Here is a 21,382-nt window from a genome sequence, read left to right as displayed (position 1 = left end):
TATTGCCAACTGTGATGATTAATGGGTGTTACTGCCACATTTCATGCCCTGATATTATATTGTATGTTGTGTGATTCCTGCAGTGAGAGGATAACAAGTACTATTTCAGGGTCTGCATAATATGCACAGCAATGGTGTTTGATGACATGTGAAACATCGAAACCTTTCCCTTATTGCACTCATCGTGATGTTTTGAAAATTGCCTAGTTGACAAAGAAATTACTAATTTAAGTCGTTATGTTCTATGGTTTATGTATAATATACTCTATATTCTTATAAAACATTGTGTGGCTTCTTCTTTTGTGGTGTATTGTGTTTCGGTGTGAATGTGTTGCGCAAACGCTAGACACATCGCCTCTGGGATAAGCCTGACTGCTCTTGCCAAGCTACCTTTGGTGTGCAACTTACTTGCCCGGACTAGAGTGAGGGTCCCATCTTGGACAGGGTGCAAACCACTGCCAACTCGAGACCCCATTTTTAACAGTACTTCACTGGTGCTAAGAGAAGTGGGGATCCCTCCGTCTCCCACTTCACCATTCAATTATATTTTTATGTTTTGACTACAGAATAGTATTGTAATGGAAATAGTTTGACATCCAAACCATGAAATACATCCATCAAGGATGGCTTCTGGTTTGCAGAGGTGAGGGTGCCAATGTTCTTGAGAAGTCATTACTAGGGAGGATACTAAAGGAAGGGTTAGTGGGTAGAATGGGAGAAAAGATTGCGGAGTGGCTCAGCAGATGAAGTTGGTCCACTGTAAGACTTGTTCCCCATTGACTCAAGCCCATGTACTTGAATGAAAACTTGTTTGAATTAATCTTGAGGAGTGGCTGAAGAATATGTAGTTTGGTTATGCTATCGCATATAGGCCGAGACTATTCCAGAACTCTGACACAGTTCTCTTAGTAGCCTATCCCCATATTTTTCTTTCTTGCACTTTTGCCTACAGATGAACTTGTTTGTATTCCCAGAATGCATGTTCCTGGTCAGTACAAAATGGAGTGGGCCAGGCTCTGTAGGTACCCCGGGCCCTAGTCCCAGGATATCTGGTTCACCGAAAAAACGATGAAGCATCTGATGCACAAACATTCTACGATGCGTCATCATGTAAATGTTTATTTGGATTATGTCCTTTGAGACATGCAATTACGTCCACATCATAGCTGTATTTGGTGTCATTCGAACCTTCTTAATGTCATTTAGTGGACAATTTATACTACTAACATGTAACAGTCTAAATACCGTGCTTCTTGGATGTCGGCAATGCTACATGAGCATTCCTTTAATATGCCATGTTCACAAGATGCAATACATTATTTTATTGTCCCCACAGGCAACACCATAAGTTTCTTCCAGCCGTTCACGTACCCTCAAATTCTTTTTACAGATTGTAATGACAAAAAGACGCTACGTAGGATCATATTTTTGCACCCTTAACCTTGCAAAAAGGTAACAAACATAACATTTACAAGAAGGTAACAAACCTAAAATTCTAATTTTAAAAACAATGGGCCATTGTTAGTGCTTTAATCTAAAAATCAAAGTGTCGATCCTTGACCTGTTTTGAGGATGAAAAATTGGTACTCAAAACTATGAACACTACCTTCCCCTCACCTTGAACTTGAGCACATGTTTAATAAACATAAAAATGACTATTTTTCCTTTCTGGGGTTTAAGAGTTTGCCAAAATCACAATGAGTGTCTCTTCCTCTCCCTTCCAATTTTGCTGTGAGCACAACTCTTAAGATAAGAGCCCATGAGCACTTTGTTTTTCCTTGTTTTTTAGAAAAAGAGCACGACTTTTTTTGCACAATAGGGTGAGAGAAAAAAACTGCATTTTAAATGCTTAAACTTAATAATGTTTATTTTAATTTTTAGGCCTTTAAAAAGTCCTGCCTCACAGGCTTTGTATGGGGTGAAACACATGTTGGCTAATAAGTTACAAGGGTCTAAGAACTATATCATTGGAAATCAAATTCTGCAAAGATTTTATTTGTGGAGAACCATGTGAAATAAAAAAAAAAAGCATCAAAACAGTTCTAAAAAGTGATTTGGAGTTTATTCAGCTTGGATAACAGGAAAATAGACGCTCAGCACCATTGCTTTTATTACATATGAGGTGGAGTAGGCACAACCTTTAAGGAGAGTCACATGGCTTCTAACAAAATACAAGGCATACCGGGAAAGATGTGGAGAGTCAGGCCTTAACCTTCCTTTACACTGTTCTTTCTTTTATAGCTGTATTTGAAGACTTTCATATATATGTGTTTGCTTTAGAATTGCCCTTATTCAGAAAGAGCTTAGGAAGAAAAGGAGCCAGGGCTCGGTTACAATTAATTGGGTGTTAAAAGATGAAGGAAGAGGACCATGCAGTTACATGTTTTAGGTAATGCTCTAGTAGGAACTTGAGGGTTGAGCGCTGAAAGCATCCAGGGAACTGCAGAGTTGGATGTACATGGCAGTGTTAGGGAGACTGAAACATGGGCACCTGTAGGCGCCTTAGAGTTAAGAGATTTTACAATAAATAAGCTGTAAGGGTTTTCAAATCCAAAAAGTCCTTGATTAAGCAAATGTAGTAACAATGATGTTTCAAATGTGAAGGACCAGCAGATAACAGGAGTGGCTTCTCTACTTTTTTGAAAGGATTTTGAGAAGGCGAGCCAGATTTAGGTCAGAAAAGAGGACTAGTGGCCCAAGGAGGAGCCTGACAGACAAGTTAACAGGATGTTGGCTTTACAGTTGCTTATACATAAATGTAACTATGGGGTTTATGGTTAGCCACATACGTAAATGTGCCATTTAGGGACAGAGGAGGAAAATGTGGCATTAGGAGACAGCGGAGAAAATGCAGCAATGGAGGAAATGAGCCACTGGCAGGGCAGTGGGGGTGGGGGGCTGGCATGGAGGACAAGTGTGTGATAGAATACATGTCCCACAAGTGAGGTTTATGAAGAGACTTTATTGGAGCATCCATACGCCAAGAGCAAAGCAGCACCACTTCTGAGAACACTTCATAGAACTTAGAACATATATTTAACATTAGCACAATGGCACCAACCACATTAAAAAGATAATAGCCACAATTTAGCCTGTCCACTGCTATGCATCTAAACCTTAACAGAACAATTAACATTCTAGGCGTACAATCTACCTATATGCAATTATTACAATGTGCTTGCTCTACATTGTGCCATATATCAGTCTAAACAATGTGACTATTAAAATGTTAAAATGTGTCTTTAGGAGTGGCAACAGTAGTGTTAACCCTATTTGATAAACGCAGACAACAACTGCTAGCATGTGTTTTGTCCCTGGTGGCGTTCCAGCCTGAGACTTTAACCCCTTCAGTGCCACGCCCTTTCCCCGCCCTGTGCCGGGCGTTACATTAGCGGGCGGGGTTCATGACGAGATAGTCTCCTCATGGGCACAGCGCAACCGTGCTCCATGACGAGACCATCTCGTCATGGGCACTGAAGAGGTTAATGCTAGATGGACTAGGGGCCACCTGGGTTTCTATTGGCCTGATCTCTGCTGCTTCATACTGTTATGGGAGGGTCACGGTTGGTCCAAAATAGGTAAGTTGCTTCAGAGAGGATGCGGTCCTTGTTAAAAGTAAGTCAGTGTACTGTACGGTAAGGAAAATAGCGCAGTCTATGTGCTGCTTTGTCAAGTCCCTGATGTGGGCTGCTAGCAGATCTGCTGCGGTCGGTAACATAGAAAGACCACACAGGAAACTAGATGCCCCTCTAATCCATCTGTTCTTGAAAAGCCTTTTTCCTGCGAGCCACAGGGAGGTGAAACACAGATTGGAAATGGTGGTCTGTTTAATCAAATACAGTTAAAACACGAAACACACGTTGGCTGTTTTTGTCTGCTATTTACTGTAGATGTGATAAATTCACCATAAAAAAAGAAAAATAAATTGTAATGAGAAAACCACTACTGAGCTGAGCTACTTCTGTATGGGTCTATATTTTGATAACACCCAGTTTTCAAATGATAAAAGTGAGTACACTGTTGGTATGATGGTGTTCGCAGTACCTTCATCATGGAATTACCATTACAACAGCTACAATACTTTGTTTTCAGAGCCGATATAAAGCACTTAAGAAAGTCAACTTTGTTGATCCCTGTAAGTGAGGGAAATGAATGTTTCAACTGTCAACAAATCTTGTAGATGGACGAAGAGGAGACAGCAAAAAGTAGATTTACATAACAGAGGGATTAAGCAAAGTGTCTTCTATAATAAAACTCCGCCATTTGTCACAGTGCTTAGAGCTAAATCTCTACAGCAAACATGGCTTAAAAAACCACAAGAGCGAATAAGTGAATTGTTTTGACTTTTACGTTGTGAAGAGGTTGTTAACTAAATGTTACCAATGAAACTTAGGTGAAGCGCTGGGCAGGAGCAGCACACAATCAACACAAAACAATAGGGAAGCACACATAGCAGGAGTGCTATACAGACACAAGCCACACCTCACCCCGTAATTCCATGTATGGTATTTGTAACAAGAGAGAGAGAGAGAGAGAGAAGAGAGGAGAGAGGGACTGTAAGGCAGAGGAGTGAGGAAGGGGAGCCGTTACAAGCATTGACAAAGCCAGGAAGCCCGATTTATTTTAGATGAATGTATTCTTTGTTCAATTCCTATAGTGTTGTTTTGTGATATCTTGGGATACACAAACAGAAAACACACATAACTATGCAGAAGATAATATCAAGAAAGAGATACACACTGATTACGCACATAGACACATGCAGTCAGACAATATTTACAGGCTCTTGCAAACACTGGTGGAGGCTTGGATGGATATGTTGGTGCCCGTCTGCACACATGCATGCACAGATGGATGGACGACTGTGCTCTCATGAGTGGTGGTCTGAATGGAGGCAAGTGCAAGGGGATAATGGCAGCGTGGGTGGATGAATGGATGGATGGATGCACAGGTGTGTGAAGATGTTTGTAGTTATTTTACCACCGACCAACAGGGTCTGTGGTAAAATCCAGACATTGATAGGTTAGACTTTAGGCATTGATGGTGAAGAGCTCATTCAATGGAGTGGGCAATGTGTGGCACTGGTGGGAGATGGGATGCCGGCAATGGTTGGTAAAATGTAGGCAGTGATGGGTAGAGTGCAGGCATTAATAGAAGATGCAGCCAGTGTGGCTGTAAAATGTATATATTTTCGGATAAAATGCAAGTGATGGAGTATGACTCTAGGCAGTGATGGGACAGAGTGTAATCAGATAAGAATGGTAGAATACAGCCAAAAATGAGGAGTAAAAGTGACGAGAGCAATGGGCAGGCAGGGACAGGGTAAAGTGCAAGCAGTGATGTGAGGGTACACTACATTGATGGGATAGACAAATGCAGACTGTGGTAGCAAGTAAGGTTCACCTCGCTTAAATGAAACTAACAGACCCTCAGAGAAAGACGTTAACTCCACTTTGAAAGCCAGTCACTGGAACCATTTAGGGATCCGAGACAGGGCTATTTTGTCACAGAAGGGGTGATTCCCATTGCTGCCCTTGACAAGTCTCATAGAATTACAGTTCCAAGCAACCCTACAGATCACACAATGCTATAAGCAGGGTTTGCATGACGGTTATGGCAGGGGTCACTCTCAGCTTGTGAAGATCTCTGGGCTACTCCCAGTGAAACCCAAAGAAAACGAGCAAGCAGCGGTGGTTTAACAACATTGACCTTCCATTGCGGTGTATGAACACTGAACGTTCATGCACTGTAGTGGAAGCACTCTTTTGGAGGGCTAACACACTGTTGGTCACCTAGATGCTGAGAAGCCATAAAGAGGCATTATAAACACCCGAAGCCTATTGGTTCACCCGGTTTTTGGTCGAGCATCAGCGTGCATGCGCTGTCTGCAAGACCTGCTGTAATCACTCTACGGAGTGTAATTACAGCTGCAGCTTGCCATTGGCTCACAACTCCATGGCTTTAATTTCCTGGATCCTTATTGGCCAGTGCTCCCGATCCATCACTTACGTTTTTAAGCCAGGAGCACCGGCCAACTACAGTTTTCTTTCACTGTAGGTCTTTATCTGTTGCTATATGGACTACGTTTTTTTTGTTAAACAAGTACCTTATCACACGCTTTACCTTTAATGGCAAAAAGAACAATTGATAGACAGAATGCAGAACAATGTCATACATTCAATCCAGTACAGAGATCTGGGCCTAAATCCATAGTTCTTTTGCTCACCATGCCATTCCAGTCTGAACCTAGCCATTTGCAAATCAGTCTTGACCCTGTGCCTCATGGTAACAGTCCAGCCCGAACTGCCAGCCCAGGTCCTCCCTGGACTGGAAACAAGCATCCTAGGACCGGTTTCGGGGTTTCACCCCTCATCAGCCAGGATAGCTCAACTCCAGTGGCATGGAGAGCACAGGACCTACGTCTGGGCATACCCGTCCCACTCGGGGTGACAAATACAAAATTAACAATTGATGGACAGAATGCAGAACAATGTCATACATTCAATCCAGTACAGAGATCTGGGCCTAAATCCATAGTTTTTTTGCTCACCATGCCATTCCAGTCTGAACCTAGCCATTTGCAAAAGTGGGCAAAAGAAAGATGGATTTAACCCGGATCTCTTGACCGGTGGATAATGTTTGAATCATTTAGCATTCCGGCCATCATTTGTTACAGTTGCACTTTTTGCTTTAAGTGGGACTGGTATGCCCAGACGAGGGTCCCTTGCTCACTGTGCCACTGGATTCAAGCTAGCCTGGCTGATGAAGGGTGACATACCCTGAAACCGGTCCCAGGATGCTTGTTTCTGGTCCAGGGAGGACCTGGCTTGGCAGTTCGGTCTGGACTGTTCCCATGAGGCAGAGGGTTAAGACTGATTTGCAGATGGCTGGGTATAAACTGGGGTGGCGTAGTGGGCAAAAGAACAATGGATTTACCCGGATCTCTTGACTGGGGGAGAATGTTTGAATCATTCAGCATTCCGATCTATCATTTGTTGCGGTTACACTTTTTGGCCTAAGTGGGACGGGTGTGCCCAGACGTGGGTCCCTTGCTCATGGTGTCACTGGATTAAAGTTAGCCTGGCTGATAAAGGGTGACATACTCTGAAACCGGTCCCAGGATGCTTGTTTCTGGTCCAGAGAGGACCTGGCTTGGCAGTTCGGTCTGGACTGTTCCCATGAGGCACAGGGTCAAGACTGATCTGCACATGGCTGGGTCCAAACTAGGGTAGCGTAGTGGGCAAAGAACAATGGATTTAACCCAGATCTCTTGACTGGTGGAGAATGTTTGAATCATTCAGCATTCCGTCCATCATTTGCTGCAGTTACACTTTTTGGCCTAAGTGAGACGGGTACGCCCAGACGTGGATCCCTTGCTCGGAGTAAGACCTCCGACCCTCGGTCTAGGTCCACTCTCTCCCCACAGCTCTGCTGTACCGTCTCTTGCCTCCAGACCCAACCTCCTCCTTGGGAGGTTCAAGGCTGCTCTCCACTCCTGTGCCTGCTGCCCGCTCCAACTGGGACCAGACTGCCTGCAACCACTGTAACCTTTCTCAGCCATTTTCTTTCTTAATTTTTCCCTGTTGTGCCACTGTTATTGTGCCCTTCTGTTTCTTGCTCTAATTCCACCACTGTTTTCATTTTCTTGTGCCTGCCTGTTCCTTTCGCCGCCGCTGCCCCTGCGGCCCCTCCTCCCCGGAATTCCCCTTGGAAATTCCCCCCCCCCCCCGAATTCCCCCGCTTCCGCCTCCCAGCCTTTCCTCCCTCCCACCTCCCCTACTGTATGGCGGCCATACAGCAGACTAGCTCAGCAGGCGCGCCGCGGCTCACCAAAGGCAAGCCCGTCTGTGCCCATCCGCGACCCGACCGCGGCCAGCGCCAGGAACACTGGCCCTCCCACAACCCATTGCTACGACACAACCACCCTCCTCGCACTCAACCCTGGAAGACTTGGAGAGTGCCAACAGGCCTCGCCGAACACGACCAGTTCTCCTGCTTCCACTGCAGCCAAACCCTCACCGCCACCCCGGCCTCCAACACCGCCGACGCCAGCACCGGTGACACCCTAAAATGCAGCCTCCTAAACGTACGCTCCATACACAAACACGCAATGGAAATCTGGAACCTACTCGACTCTCTATCGCTCGACATCGCCTGGACCAACGCATCCTCTGCCCTCGACATCAGCACCGCCATCCCAGACGGATACAAGATCCAGAGGAAAGACCGCTCCAACCACCCAGGAGGGTGCCTCGCCATCACCCACAAGAGCACCCTCCGCCTCACCACTTCCAGCAAAACCTTCCCCTCCGCCGAACACCTGCACTTCCAGATCCAGACCACCCCTAAAGCGACACTCCGAGGAACCCTCGTCTATAGACCCCCGTGTCCCAGAACACCCTTCGCCACCACCATCATCGACTTCATCGCACCCCACGCCATCGCCTCAACAAACTACATCCTCATTGGAGACCTGAACTTCCACCTCGACAACCCCAGCGACCCAAACTCCACTATCCTTCGTGACAACCTCACCAGCATCGGACTTAAACAACTTGTTAAAACACCGACCCACAGAGCAGGACATACCCTCGCCCCCATCTTCGCCCCAGGAAACAGCATCCAATTCAGCCACACAACGCAGCCGCCATGGACCGACCACTACTGCGTACACTTCGCCATCAACAAACCCAAGGCACCCAAACCAGCCCCACCACCAAGGAACTGGAGCAAGGTTACCGACAAGCAACTTAACTCCACCCTCACCCGAGACAACTACAACTGGGCACCCGACGCAAACGACGCAGCCAGAGAACTCCACACCTGAATCTCCGACTGCGCAAACGAGCTCGCTCCGCTACGCAACCCCGACAGACAACGCCCCAGGAAAGCCGCCTGGTTCACCACCGCTCTCCAAGAAGCCAGACGCACCTGCAGACGCCTGGAGAAGAACTGGAGAAACACCAAGACAACCGAAAACCACACCACCTACAACGACGCCATGACGGACTACCACAAGCAGATCAGAGCCACCAAGAGGAACTTCATCCACAACAAAATCCTGGCCAACTCCAAGGAACTTTTCAGTGTCATTCAAGAATTCACCAACCCATGCAGCGAAGCCACAGACATTACCCCATCCAAAGACCTCTGTGTCAAGCTTGGAACTTATTTCCACCTCAAGATCAAAAACCTCTAAAACAACTTAATTGACCATCCACCAGGCGCCACAGACGTCCCCCAGCCCACCATCTCCAACTGAACACCGATCCTGGCCGAAGACACCGCCACGACCATGAAAAGCATCCACTCCGGGGCCCCCTACCGACCCCTTCACATCTACCACAGAGCAGCGGTTGCCATCTCACCCGAACTACAAGGCACCATCAACACCAACTTCAAAACAGGCCCCTTCCCAGACGACTGGAAGCGTGCAGGAGTCAGACCTCTGCTCAAGAAGCCCACAGCTGACCACACCGACCTCAAGAACTATCGGCCCATCTCGCTCCTCCCCTTCACAGCCAAAGTTGCAGAGAAAACAGTCAACAGGAAACTGACACGATTCATTGAAGAGAACGCCGTCCTCTACCCGTCCCAATCCGGATTCCGAAGCAACCACAGCACAGAGACCGCCCTACTCGCCGCCACAGATGACATTCGCACCCTCCTGGACCAAGGCCACTCCCCAGCCTTCATCCTACTCGACTTATCAGCTGCCTTCGACACCGTCTCCCAACGCACACTAATCGCAAGACTACACGACGCAGGCATACAAGGAACAGCCCTGGATTGGATCCGATCATTCCTCACCGGAAGAAGCCAAAGGATCAGACTCCCACCCTTCCTCTCCAACCCCACGATAATCACCTGCTGAGTCCCACAGGGTTCATCCCCGAGCCCCACCCTCTTCAACATATACATGGCCCCCCTCGCAGCCATCGTCTGACAACACGGCCTCAACATCGTATCCTACGCCGACAACACCCAGCTCATCCTCTCCCTCACCAAAGACCCAACCACTGCCAAACTCAACTTCCAGATAGAAATGCAAGACGTCGCAGTCTGGATGACCAACAGCAGCCTGAAGCTCAACGCTGAGAAGATAGAAGCCCTCATCCTCGGTACCACCCCTTCTGCATGGGACAGCACCTGGTGGACGACAGCCCTCGGAAGCCCACCTACCCCCTCAAACCATGCAAAGAACATTGTCATCGTACTCGACTCATCACTCACCATGACCAGACAGGTCAACGCCGTCACCTCGATATGCTTCAACATCCTCCGCAAGACCTTCAAGTGGATCCCCCCTGAGTCAAGGAAGACACTCACCCACGCACTCATCACAGACTGGACTATGGAAACGCACTCTACGCCAGCATCAACAAGTCCCTACTCCGCAAACTCCAGACAATACGGAGCACCGCCGCCAGACTCGTCCTCGGCATACCCCAACACGAACACATCAGTCAACACCTACGAAGTCTCCACTGGCTCCCCGTGGAGAAAAGAGTCACTTTCAAAATCCTCACTAGGCCTACAAATGTCTACGCAACAACTGACCCAAATACCTCAACGACAGAATCAACTTCCACGTACCCAAAAGAAACCTCCGATCTTCCAACCTCGCACTGGTTGAAACCCTACATATCCACAGAGCCAGAGCAGGCGGAAGATCCTTCTCTCACATTGCAGCCAAGACCTGGAACGAGCTACCGGCAAACATCAGACGCGCCCCCTCCCTGAACACTTTCAGGAAGACCCTCAAGACCTGGATCTTCGGCTAAACAGATCTGCGGACCCCCCTCAGTGCCTTGAGACCCTCACAGGTGAGTAGCGTGCTTACAATTCCCTGATTGATCGATTGATTGTGCCTCTGGATTCAAGCTAGCCTGGCTGATGAAGGGTGACATACCCTGAAACCGGTCCCAGGATGCTCGTTTCTTGTCCAGGAAGGTCCTGGTTTGGCACTTCAGTCTGAACTGTTCCCATGAGGCACAGGGTCAAGACTGATTTTCATATGGCTGGGTCCAAACTGGGGTGGCGTAGTGGGCAAAAGAACGATAGATTTAACCCAGATCTCTTGACTGGGGGAGAATGTTTGAATCATTCAGCATTCCGTCCATCATTTGTTGCAGATACCTTTAATGGCGGCCGTACTACTTTCTTTAGACAAGGGTCGTCTAAAGAAATGTGTGCGGCCGCTATTAAAGTAAAAGCGCGGCATGGAGCGCTTTTACAAAAAAAGCCTTTGTCTGTCAACTTGAAAAACAACTGGTTTTTTGTAAAAGCGCCCCATTCCGTGCTTTCACTTTAATAGCGGCCGCGCACCTTTCTTTAGACGAGCCGCGTCGAAAGAAAGTGGTTACGGCCACCATTAAAGGTAAAGCGCAGAATGAGGCACTTGTAAAAATGAAAACATAGTAACCTACTTTAGTCTCTGTTCGGGCATTTTCTTAAAAGAAAAGAAATTGCAGCTGTGTCCTCTCATTGCGGTACTCTTCCTTGTAATTTTTATGCTTTCATTAATCAAGCCCCCACCAACATTGATAAAGATTTTTTATGCTTTGTAGGTTTGTGTCTGGGGAAAGCACGCCAAAGGTGACAGTGACGTGGGTCGTCGCGTCATATCTATCGTTTGCTAACTACATTAATATATGATTTGTAAAAAGAGCGGGCTCAGTGACTTCTAAATCAGATAATAATCTTGTAAAACGATGTTGATTTAACACCGAATTAATCAAACGATCTAGCACTTTATTGCCACAATGTGAAATGCGGCTTCAGGAGTTTGCCAACTACGGTTCTATGAGTAGATATTAGATATGCGCTGTCCTCCACTTCCTGTGATAGTTAGCTTCTACTCTTGTATGTGCATGGGGAAATATGTGGGACGTTTTTTTATTGCTCAGGGGGAAGAGTTTTAGATCGGCTAGGGCCCCTTCAAAGAAAAGAAAAATAACCAAATTACAGTCCCCTTGCCTGTGTTTAAGGAACTGGGAAAGAAGTAACAAGGTTTTGTAGCTCTACGTGCACGGGAAACAATGCATTATTGTCTACTTTAATAACGGCAATTGGGTGTGGTATTTTATTAACCAGCAGTACTGTGGCAGCCATGAAGAAAGCTTTAAAGACATGGTCACAGGGCCTCTGCTCCAATTCAGAGCCTAACTGAGGTTCACCAAGAGGTCATCATGGGACTACGCCTCTGTCCGTGTAGATTTAAAACGCAGTGGTAAATGTTTTCTTCTGCTCCTTTTTGTGCTAATTGTATATATAATGCCAAACACGGTAAGAACACAGCTCTTCGTTCAGTGTTCTTTTTTTAATAATTTTTCAAATTTTACTATGATAGATTTGAGGCCAGAAGGAAGCGCAAGTCAATACATTTCCAAATGCGATTTTAGTTGATAAGAGTGTTTAATTTTTAGGGAAAATAAAAAGCTTTGCACCTTTTGTTACCCACTGTCCGATGCAAATATAGATGAACTCAGAAATAGTTTTCAGGTATTTTCAGGGATGCAGTCAAATAACTAAAAACACCCCTCACTTTGAAATGACTACTGACCCTGCCTGAGCAAACCAAGTAAACCCGAGCCTTCCATGAAGAGTTCCCTTCACCATTACATCCATTCAGCAATCTATTCATCCTCCCACCCTCTTATCCATTGTTCCACCTTTCCATCCTTACATTATTCACAATATCCATTGAAATTCCATTGATCCATCTGTTCAATCATCCATCCATCCATCCTCCGCTGCACCTTTCCATGTTTCCATTCAATAACCATTCCCTTCACACTAAGGTCGATCCATCCTTTCAGTCTTCCATACAATCACGCTTTCAACCTTTTGTCCATCTTTACATTAATTCATCTAACCCTCATCAAAACACTTAAGTAAAAGTCTTTGTCATTTACAACGCCAATAGCTCAAACTCTCGCAAATGCGAGACCGATTGCATTGAAAATGTTTTATACAGCAGTAGCATAGACAACCGCTAAAGTTATCTCTAACCACACCTCAAAAATGAAAAGATTGCTATGAAAGATTTAAAATTTCAAATATAAAATACGATGCAAGACTCGATAATTTTTCACCAAAAGATTACTCGCTATAGATGGAAGGAGTAAACATACTTGGGCGAAGCAGGTCAAAAGAAGGAACCCTTCGAACTACAAAATGTGGCAACCCCCTCCCCAAAAAATAAATTGCAAAGCTGTTTTAAAGAAGCCTAGGTTATAGATTTCGAACGAACATGGGAGTGGTGTGGTATGGCCCGTCCTACGAAGAGGAGGAGGAGGCCATAAGGGAAAACCTTGATGAAGCAGTCTCCTGGTGTCACTGAATTCGTAGTTTCTTTTGTACTCCTTTTGGACGGGGGGGGTAGGGGGTTAAACGAGGAAAGGAGATCAAATTTGAAACAGAGAATAAGAAAACCTCTTAGACCAGGGTGACCACCTTCGTCTGCCGACGTCGTACCGTATGCGTCATAGCAGTTGTGAAATAAAGCTAAATAAATGGCTGCTCGGCAATGCCACACAACACCCGCCTGGCTCTGCTTACCTGCCTCGGCATTGTGTGGACAGGGTGAGGCCTTAAGACGTGTACCAGGATATGTAGCTTCCTTCGACCTGGGGAGCCGGATCAGCTGGTGTGTTACAGTGTTTCCCAATTAAAGGCCGTATTCCTGTCGACCTGCCCAACGTTCCAGTGTGCACGCCTTACAACGCAAACCCGTTCAGGCAACCTTAAAGCCTGCCAACTCGAGGCTCCAAGCGGAGCAGAGCTCGGGGTAAATAGAGTGAGGCGGAAACTCATTCGATCTGCGGAACTTGTACTAGAAAAAAGGCTCTATATTTCAGGCAACAGGTTCTTTTTCATCAAATGTGCTTATTTTAGTGAACCTTTTTATTAAGCGATACTTAAACAGACTTAAACAGTTACACGAACGGCAACTGTAAATCAAGCTACTCGCCCACACTTAAAACAGTGCAGCACAAACGTCAACAGGGCGGCCTTCGCGAAGTCCACAAGGCATACTTGCCCTCATTCTGCGACACAAAAACGTAAGCTTTTTAAGTTTTTAAAACCGAGAGTTAACAAAATGATGACCATCGAAATGACACCACTTCACCTTCTGCCTAATGATATTACACGACATCACACCCCGGGATTGGCACGCAGACTAGAAGGTTGCCTATGGCTTTCAAACAAGGACACGTGAGAAAAAAAAAAAAAGAGTACATTTTAATCGCCACTTCCAGTCTAAACCTCAGTAGCTCGTGTCATCAAGATATCTATCTATCAGACCCGGGCCCTCAGCAAGCTTTCTCGCCACGGACAGAGCACGTACAGTACAGGCAACAGCTGTGCAAACTTTATTTACCCCGTCTATATATATATATGTATGTTTGCAGTTTTATATAGTCCATCCTAATGCGTACGTGAAAGCCACCCTTACACAGAACAGGTACAGCAATGGGCAATCACAAGAGCGAAGGAAAGTCCCTCGCGGCACCTGAAAGTTACAGAGTGCAATGACTGCACCCGACCCGACACATGGCAGTCGAAATGAGGGCAATGCCTGCTGCGGAAAATGCAAAAACAACAACTGATGGACGGAATGTTGAATAATGTAAAACATTCACCCACTACAGAGATCTGGGCCTAAATCCATCCTTTTATTGTTACTTTTGCTTTTATTGCCCTAAGTGGGAAGGGTATGCCCAGATGTGGGTACCGTGCTCACTGCGCCACTGGTTTCAAGATAGCCTGGCTGATGTGGGGTGACGCCCCGAAACCGGTCCCAGGATGCTTGTTTCCGCTCCAAGGAGGGCCTGGCTTGGCAGTTTAGACTGGACTATTCCCATGAGGAATGGAACACTGTCAAGACTGGTTTCCATATGGCTTGGTCCAAACTGGGGTGGTGTGGGGAGCAAAAGAACCATGGATTAAACCCAGATTTTTGTGACTGGGGGTGAGTGTTTGCAATGTTCAGCATTCTGTCCATCAACTGTTTGTTTTGCGAAAGAGCCCCAGACATGAAACTCGTACATCACCCGAGCCCTGCAAACCCACTGCAACACACTGAGAATCCAGTCTGGGTGGGGCACCATACTGCTTGGAAGCAAAGGGGGGGGGGGGAAGAGGGGCACAGGCAGACACATGCAGCAGGTACAAGTCCGATGTCTATTGACGGGTGATGTTCCACTGATGCCACTCTTGGATGGAATTAAGTCACACAGAGCCAGTTTGAGGGACAAAAGTATGGACTCACTCACCAGTGTAACATGGGCCCAGTGCAGAGGCCACTGGGGTCTTTCAACTAACTGTCTCAGACAGTCAATGTAGACCACGCAAACATCCCTTATTGGGATTTCATAGAACACCAACTGTCTGCTGTGCTTGTGGCCAACACAAAGCACCATTTTTTCTATGTTTAACAGGGGACCACAAAGCAAAGGAGAAGTGTTAAACGCTTAGAGTCACAGGTGCTCCAAGAACGCCTAAGGATTCTCATGGCTGTAATGTCTCTGAAGTCTAGTGGCCACGCCACTAGATGCCAAAACATAATAAACTGATCAACAGTCACAGAGGACAAAGATATCATGGACTTCACAGGTGCTTACTATGAAAGTTGGCAAGGTATTACAAACTTGCTTCAAAAGTGGCACCAAACCCCGAAATGAGGTTAGAGAGATTAGTAGGCGAGCAGAGAGGAAATTTAAAAAAACCTTTCCAATGACAGTATGCCGCAACAGCAGAGGCATGAGATGAAGTGGCTGAGCTCTTGTGTAGTAAACATAGGGAGTCTTGACTTCTACTCAAAGGCGCTCAATAGTCTCGGATTTATAGGCCCAAAGAAAGAATGAGAAAAGCATACACAGGGAATCTGGCCGAAAGATCAGACCTCGTCAAAAGCGTGACCAGTCACACAAGCCACCTGGCAATTATGCAAATGAACTATTGAAACATTTTTCACAAACAATGCCAGAGAAAATATACAAAAAGACAAGGACACTTACTAATTATGGGCTAAGCCCATGATGCCTGCACATAACCTTTCAAGAGGAAAGCATGAACATGTAGAATTGACTACCCAGTATCCATGAGTTGACTATGAATGAGAAGCCCAGAAATAAACCTTGAGTTTACTAGCGGGTTAGGAAGCTAGTACATTTTGTTAGGTGAGCATTTTTGAGTTGTTCATCAGCAAGGACTATTGCTTTCAATGGTACAGGTAAAGTGGCTTAGCTAGCAACGCAGCAGTAGGTATTATTTCATTGGCAAACAGAGTAGGACAATTAGAGAGTACAAAGCTATTCTCACTTCATATAATTTCCTCATCACAAACTGCGCCTCACCTTAAGGGCCGAGGACAAGAACAATGGTTCCTTCAGTTCGGGTGGAGCACTACAGTCCTTCGGGATGTTTCTGTGGGATAGGTTAGGGTGGTGGCATAAGCAAATGCATTAAATAAAAAAAAAATGTTGGTGGAACCGTTGTTCTTGATGGAATTTGCAGCGCTGCTTTGATAAACCGTCTCAAATGTTAACATTCTGAAGGACACATCTGCACAAAATTAAGAAAGATCATGTATGGCTCAGAGAAGGAATCACTAATGGTGCAGGGTTCATACTTCTAGACCCATGAAAAGCAGCTCAAGAATGTCATTAAAATGCACACTGAAAGAAAATAGAATTGTGTAAGAAATATTCAACCCCTAACGGTGGGAAAAGGCAGAAGATGCCTTTTTTTAAGGCAAGTCCTACACTTACTACTAGAGGTCATAATAATAACCATACGTGTGGCACCATTAGAAAAGAAGCTCAGGGTTAAATCTGAAAATCATTCTCGAACTGCAAGGGTAGAATGCAAGGAACAAACTTGTTGACCTTTTTTGGGGGGGAAAGAAAAAAGGTCAACGAATCCAGTTATGTTCTTATGAGACATAAACAGGGAACCAATAGTGCCAGGTAAGAGAAGTTAAAGCAGGAGGCCATATATTGTGTGCATGTTGGGATCCGCCCGTTAATGGGGGATGATCCATACTCTTTAACTATTTCCAAACCCACATATCGACAACAAAATAACTTTCTTACCTCAAAACAATAATGCGGTTACCGACAAGTCTGAGACATGAAGAGACAAAGGTCAGAAAATACCAAAGCATTACATAGGCATCTAGCTAGGCAAAACCAACATTTAAAGTTATCACTTCCATATTTGTGCCTATAAAAAAAAACAAGCATTGGTAATGCATCATTTTTGCGTATTTGATGAATAAAAAGCTGTTTCTATCAATCATCGTCTGGGACGAAGAAAATAGCTCCCTGACATGTAACACAGGAGTGTAGAGGATGCGTATATGGCAGTAAGGGATTTTTAGGTTTCAAAGATGGGTGAGTAAAAGAGGTAGAAAGATTTTCCAGGGTTCAGGAATGGGCCAAGTAAGGGTTTTTTAGGTTTTAGTGATGGGTGTCATAAAGGGCTAGTAAGGACTTTTTAGATTTTAGGGATGGGTGGGGTGTACCAATAGAAAAAGGATTTTAGGTTTCAGGGGTGGGTGGGGTTTATTGGTAGTAAGGGGGTTTTGGGAATGAGAGGGGTATAGTGTATATACATGAATATATCTATATCTATATATACACATATGGGTTTAAAAACAAATCTTATGCACACTCATATATAGGGGTACAGGGATATATATTTATTACATATATGCTCTATTTTGTGTATACACACACACACACACGTTAGTGTATGTGAATAAAAGCATTGTAAGTGTGTTTTATGTGCTGTAAGCATTGTAGTGTAAATGCCACTAAAGCAAATGCTTCTGCTGTAAGCCTAGTCCTGCTACTGGATGTGTGGCAAGTGTACTAGCTGGTGTTTGACTTTGTGGTAGAAACTAAAACGTTTTCTGGCCGTGCACGGTGCTTCAATTGGCATATATATTTTGTGATAAATTGAAAATCATCAATGAAAACCATTTGTGATCTACATTTCTTTGATGATGTAACCGGTAAGTTAACTACAGCTTGTAGCCGGGTTGAGGTATCTGCATATTTAAGTGACGTCATACTAATGAAACGGATGGGGACCCAATAGATATTTCTTTTAAAAACATCAAAACAAAGACGATCATCCTATAGGAGTTTAAAGACCGTGGCTCTATCGATGCACTAAATGGATCGAGCCCAGGCGTGAGCGACTTCCTTAAATGAAGAAAAGAACATTCGGTGGCGCTAGCCATCCTTTTGAAATAATATAAGGAACGCTACAGTGTTTTCAGCTAGTTCCTTCTCAAGCGTGCCATAACAAAGGGCAGCGGAGAGGGTGCCAGCAATCATTCGCACCTGCAGGGGTTCCCGCGGAGACAGGGCTGCTGCTTCAAACAAAAAGCAGCTTGAGGGCGTCCGCTGAGGCACTGACAGCGAACGCAAACGGTTCCTGGTCGAAAAATTGACTGTGCCAGGGATTGAAAAATCTCTCAACCGTACGGAAATGTTTCTGTCCTTTAAAATGTGACAAACATATAGGTCGAACCACTAAAAATGCAACCACTGTATACCTATTGTGGCTTACACACCAAAGGGACATGTATGACACTCAGCGGAAACAAAAAGTTGTCTTGGCGCATAGACGGACAGAGAACACAACACATCACCTAACCAACATGTTTCACAAAAATCATACCGCAAAAGTTGCAACTCGAATTTATGACTTACTGAATTCCAAAAGAAAAGTGGATTAATGAGGAAAGAACTCCCTGACATACAACACGGGAGTGGAGAAGGTGTGACCCAGAGGCCAGAGCTGCCGATTCAAGAGCGGCGGATACCAGTTCGTGTCTCGGAGCTGCAACATCCAAAATCTCCCAATCTCTCCGGGTGCTAAATTGCATGCATCTATGAAAAAATAGTTCCACAAAGGCGGATGTTAACAGTATTTCGGTGCGGGAAACGGATAAAGACGCAGACTAGGAACAAGCAATGGTAAATGCATGTAAATATGCAACAGCCAATAGAAATGGAGTACAAGAAAGTGAAAGCACAGGAACCAATGAAAAGCCAGGAAAGTGAGGGGCATGCAAGTCCCTTTTAAGATGTATATACTAAAAACAATGGATTTTCAGGCGAAACCTAAAAAAAGAACAGCTTTTGTATCTAAGAAAACTAGCACCTGCAAAAACTGCACTCACTTCACTGATATTCAAAATATGACAACTCAATGCTGTAAAACTGGAAATTCAAACTCGACTCAGTTGGAAGGAAATGTCTGCTTGGTTAGCACACCGGTAGGCCAGGATTCCACACACACTGCGAGCTGACAAGTGCAGAAGAAAGCCATACCAACACATGCCAGATCGCTTTTTTCTACAGGGTGTTCCTGTATCATTTCTTCTTTCTTTTTAAACACATACAAATCAGTGGTCTGTTGACACTATTTACTTTGTTTCATAGTTGCTCTCCGGTTTCCTTGCTAATGGCACACATTTTGTGTAGCCAATAGGATTAAACTAGTAGAACAGTCACGTGATCGAACAGTTCGCAGCAATTCGTACCACACAGCGGCCTTGGACTGGGTAAGGAAAGTTGCAGTGTAGACTTGTATGTGCAAAACAGCCCTGTAGCAGGGTCTACAAAACCCCACCGCAGGAAGGAGCAGGTGAAAGTTTTAACAAGTCCTCCCAGCGCTAGTTGTATGATACAGGCTATGTCAGTTTTCTCTATAGGGGGTTAAATCCCGAACAACCATGATTTTAAGAGTTTTCGGAAAGCTAATTCATTATCTATTGTCCGCATGGTGAGGGGAAGATCATTCCAAAGTTTGGCCACATTGTAGGCAAAGGATCGTCCTCCACTTCTTGCCCTCCTAATGTGAGGAACCAGCTCCCATTGTGGGTCGGAGGATCTGAGAGCTCTCTTAGAGATGTAGGGGAAAATCAGCTGTTGGGAGCTGGCAGGGCCATGAGGTGAAGGGCTCTGTGTACTATGCATAGGGCCTTGAATTTGTTCCTTTGGACGACCGGGGGCCAATGAACATCTGCCAGGGCCTGCCGGGCTGAGCTGTGGATGGGGATGTTTTGCATGGTCCATGCCAACGCATTCTGCACGACTTCAAGTTTGCTGATGAAGGCCTTTGGCGCTCCCAGGTAGAGAGAATTTCAGTAGCCCATGCGAGATAGGATCACTGCCTGGACTGCTAGCCTCCCGGATAGAGGGTGGAGCAGGTGGAGTATTTTGTGTAACATTCTGAGGGTCACGTAACAGCTGGCTGAGAGTTTGTCTGCCTGTGTTTTCATGGATGTTTTGTCCATCCATACCCCCAAATATGTTCCTTTATTTATTTAACTGGAATAGCGCTTTGTATTCTGAACGTAATTGTCACCCCGCCGATATGTAACACTTAAGGATGCCCCTTTCTATAGCATGTATATTGAAGTCTTCCGTGACCTTGTTATTTGTAATAAACATACCTGTAAATCTTATTCTTATCTTGTCACATTTGCTGAACATTCAAAGACCGAAATCAAATGTGAGGCACTGTCTTCCGAGAGAGCATGTTTTTCTTGTTATTGAAACCTACCCTCCTCCTCTTGTTGCTAAGGTACTTCCGTGTCTGTCGGAAAGCCTTTGATTTTTTGGTACATTGTACGTCTTTGTATGGTTTCATTTTGCCACAGAAGCATAGGAAATTTGACAGTTTGTGTTCATGTTACGTTAGCTTCATTGCATGTTTTATAAACTTTTTTTGCCATTGTTGAATTTAAATTTTGTGTTTATATTGGATGGTATGTCAAGATTGCGGTATTTTTTAAATTAGGTTTTCCCCATTTGGTTGTTGGCGACAGCAGAAAATGCAGATATAATTATATGCAGTAACAAGCAGTAATAACTTGAAGGGCAACACAGTTTGATTAAGGTGAGCCTAGCACAACCGATTACTATTCTCAGGAGGGGGAGCCTATTTTATGTTGTTCAACCTCCTCCTGGAAAGCTGGTTACCGGTTCATGCACTTTTGTTGCCTAAAAGTGTCCGTCTTTTGCTAACCCGTAGCTATTTCAAAGTGATTAGACGTTGCTGCCTCCTAGCTGAATTAACCAGATATTCGGGTATGTGCTTCAAGCACTGATTAATGCCTTACTCCGAGATACCCTCAGCACACCTGGCCTCTTCATTCACAGTATCTGGGTGACTGAAACCGAATCCAAAGCCTGTGAAAGACCCCATTACCTAAACCTTTATTAAATCTCCCTATGACAGGGACATGCATTGTCGGTGTGGGCATTTCTCGCAAAGCGCCACACATGCAGTCCTCTTTCCATACCAGTCACCATTCTTGTATAACCTTGCTATATATAAATATATTGCTATA

At 45.1% G+C, this 21,382-nt stretch overlaps 1 protein-coding gene across 6 annotated transcripts in view; it reads right to left on the bottom strand.

Moving 5' to 3' along the window:
• SLC35A3 (solute carrier family 35 member A3) overlaps positions 1-21,382 on the bottom strand; it is a 157,029-nt gene that overhangs the window by 119,175 nt on the left and 16,472 nt on the right. The window contains exon 1 of one of the 6 annotated variants that reach the window (XM_085601884.1): positions 18,732-18,878. The exons of 3 other annotated variants lie outside the window; for them this stretch is intronic. In XM_085601884.1, the coding sequence (XP_085458010.1) occupies positions 18,732-18,779 (48 nt within the window). In that variant the 5' untranslated portion in view covers positions 18,780-18,878. Of the gene's footprint in view, positions 1-13,563; positions 13,585-18,731; positions 18,879-21,382 lie in introns of those variants that run through there. 2 more of the 6 variants (XM_085601879.1, XM_085601881.1) reach the window with 2 other exon arrangements.

Source organism: Triturus cristatus, chromosome 4_2 (genome assembly GCF_964204655.1).
Source record: "Triturus cristatus chromosome 4_2, aTriCri1.1, whole genome shotgun sequence".
Lineage (NCBI taxonomy): Eukaryota > Metazoa > Chordata > Amphibia > Caudata > Salamandridae > Triturus > Triturus cristatus.
The sequence above is the reverse complement of the archived record's forward strand: the minus strand, read 5'-3'. Positions and strand labels throughout refer to the sequence as shown.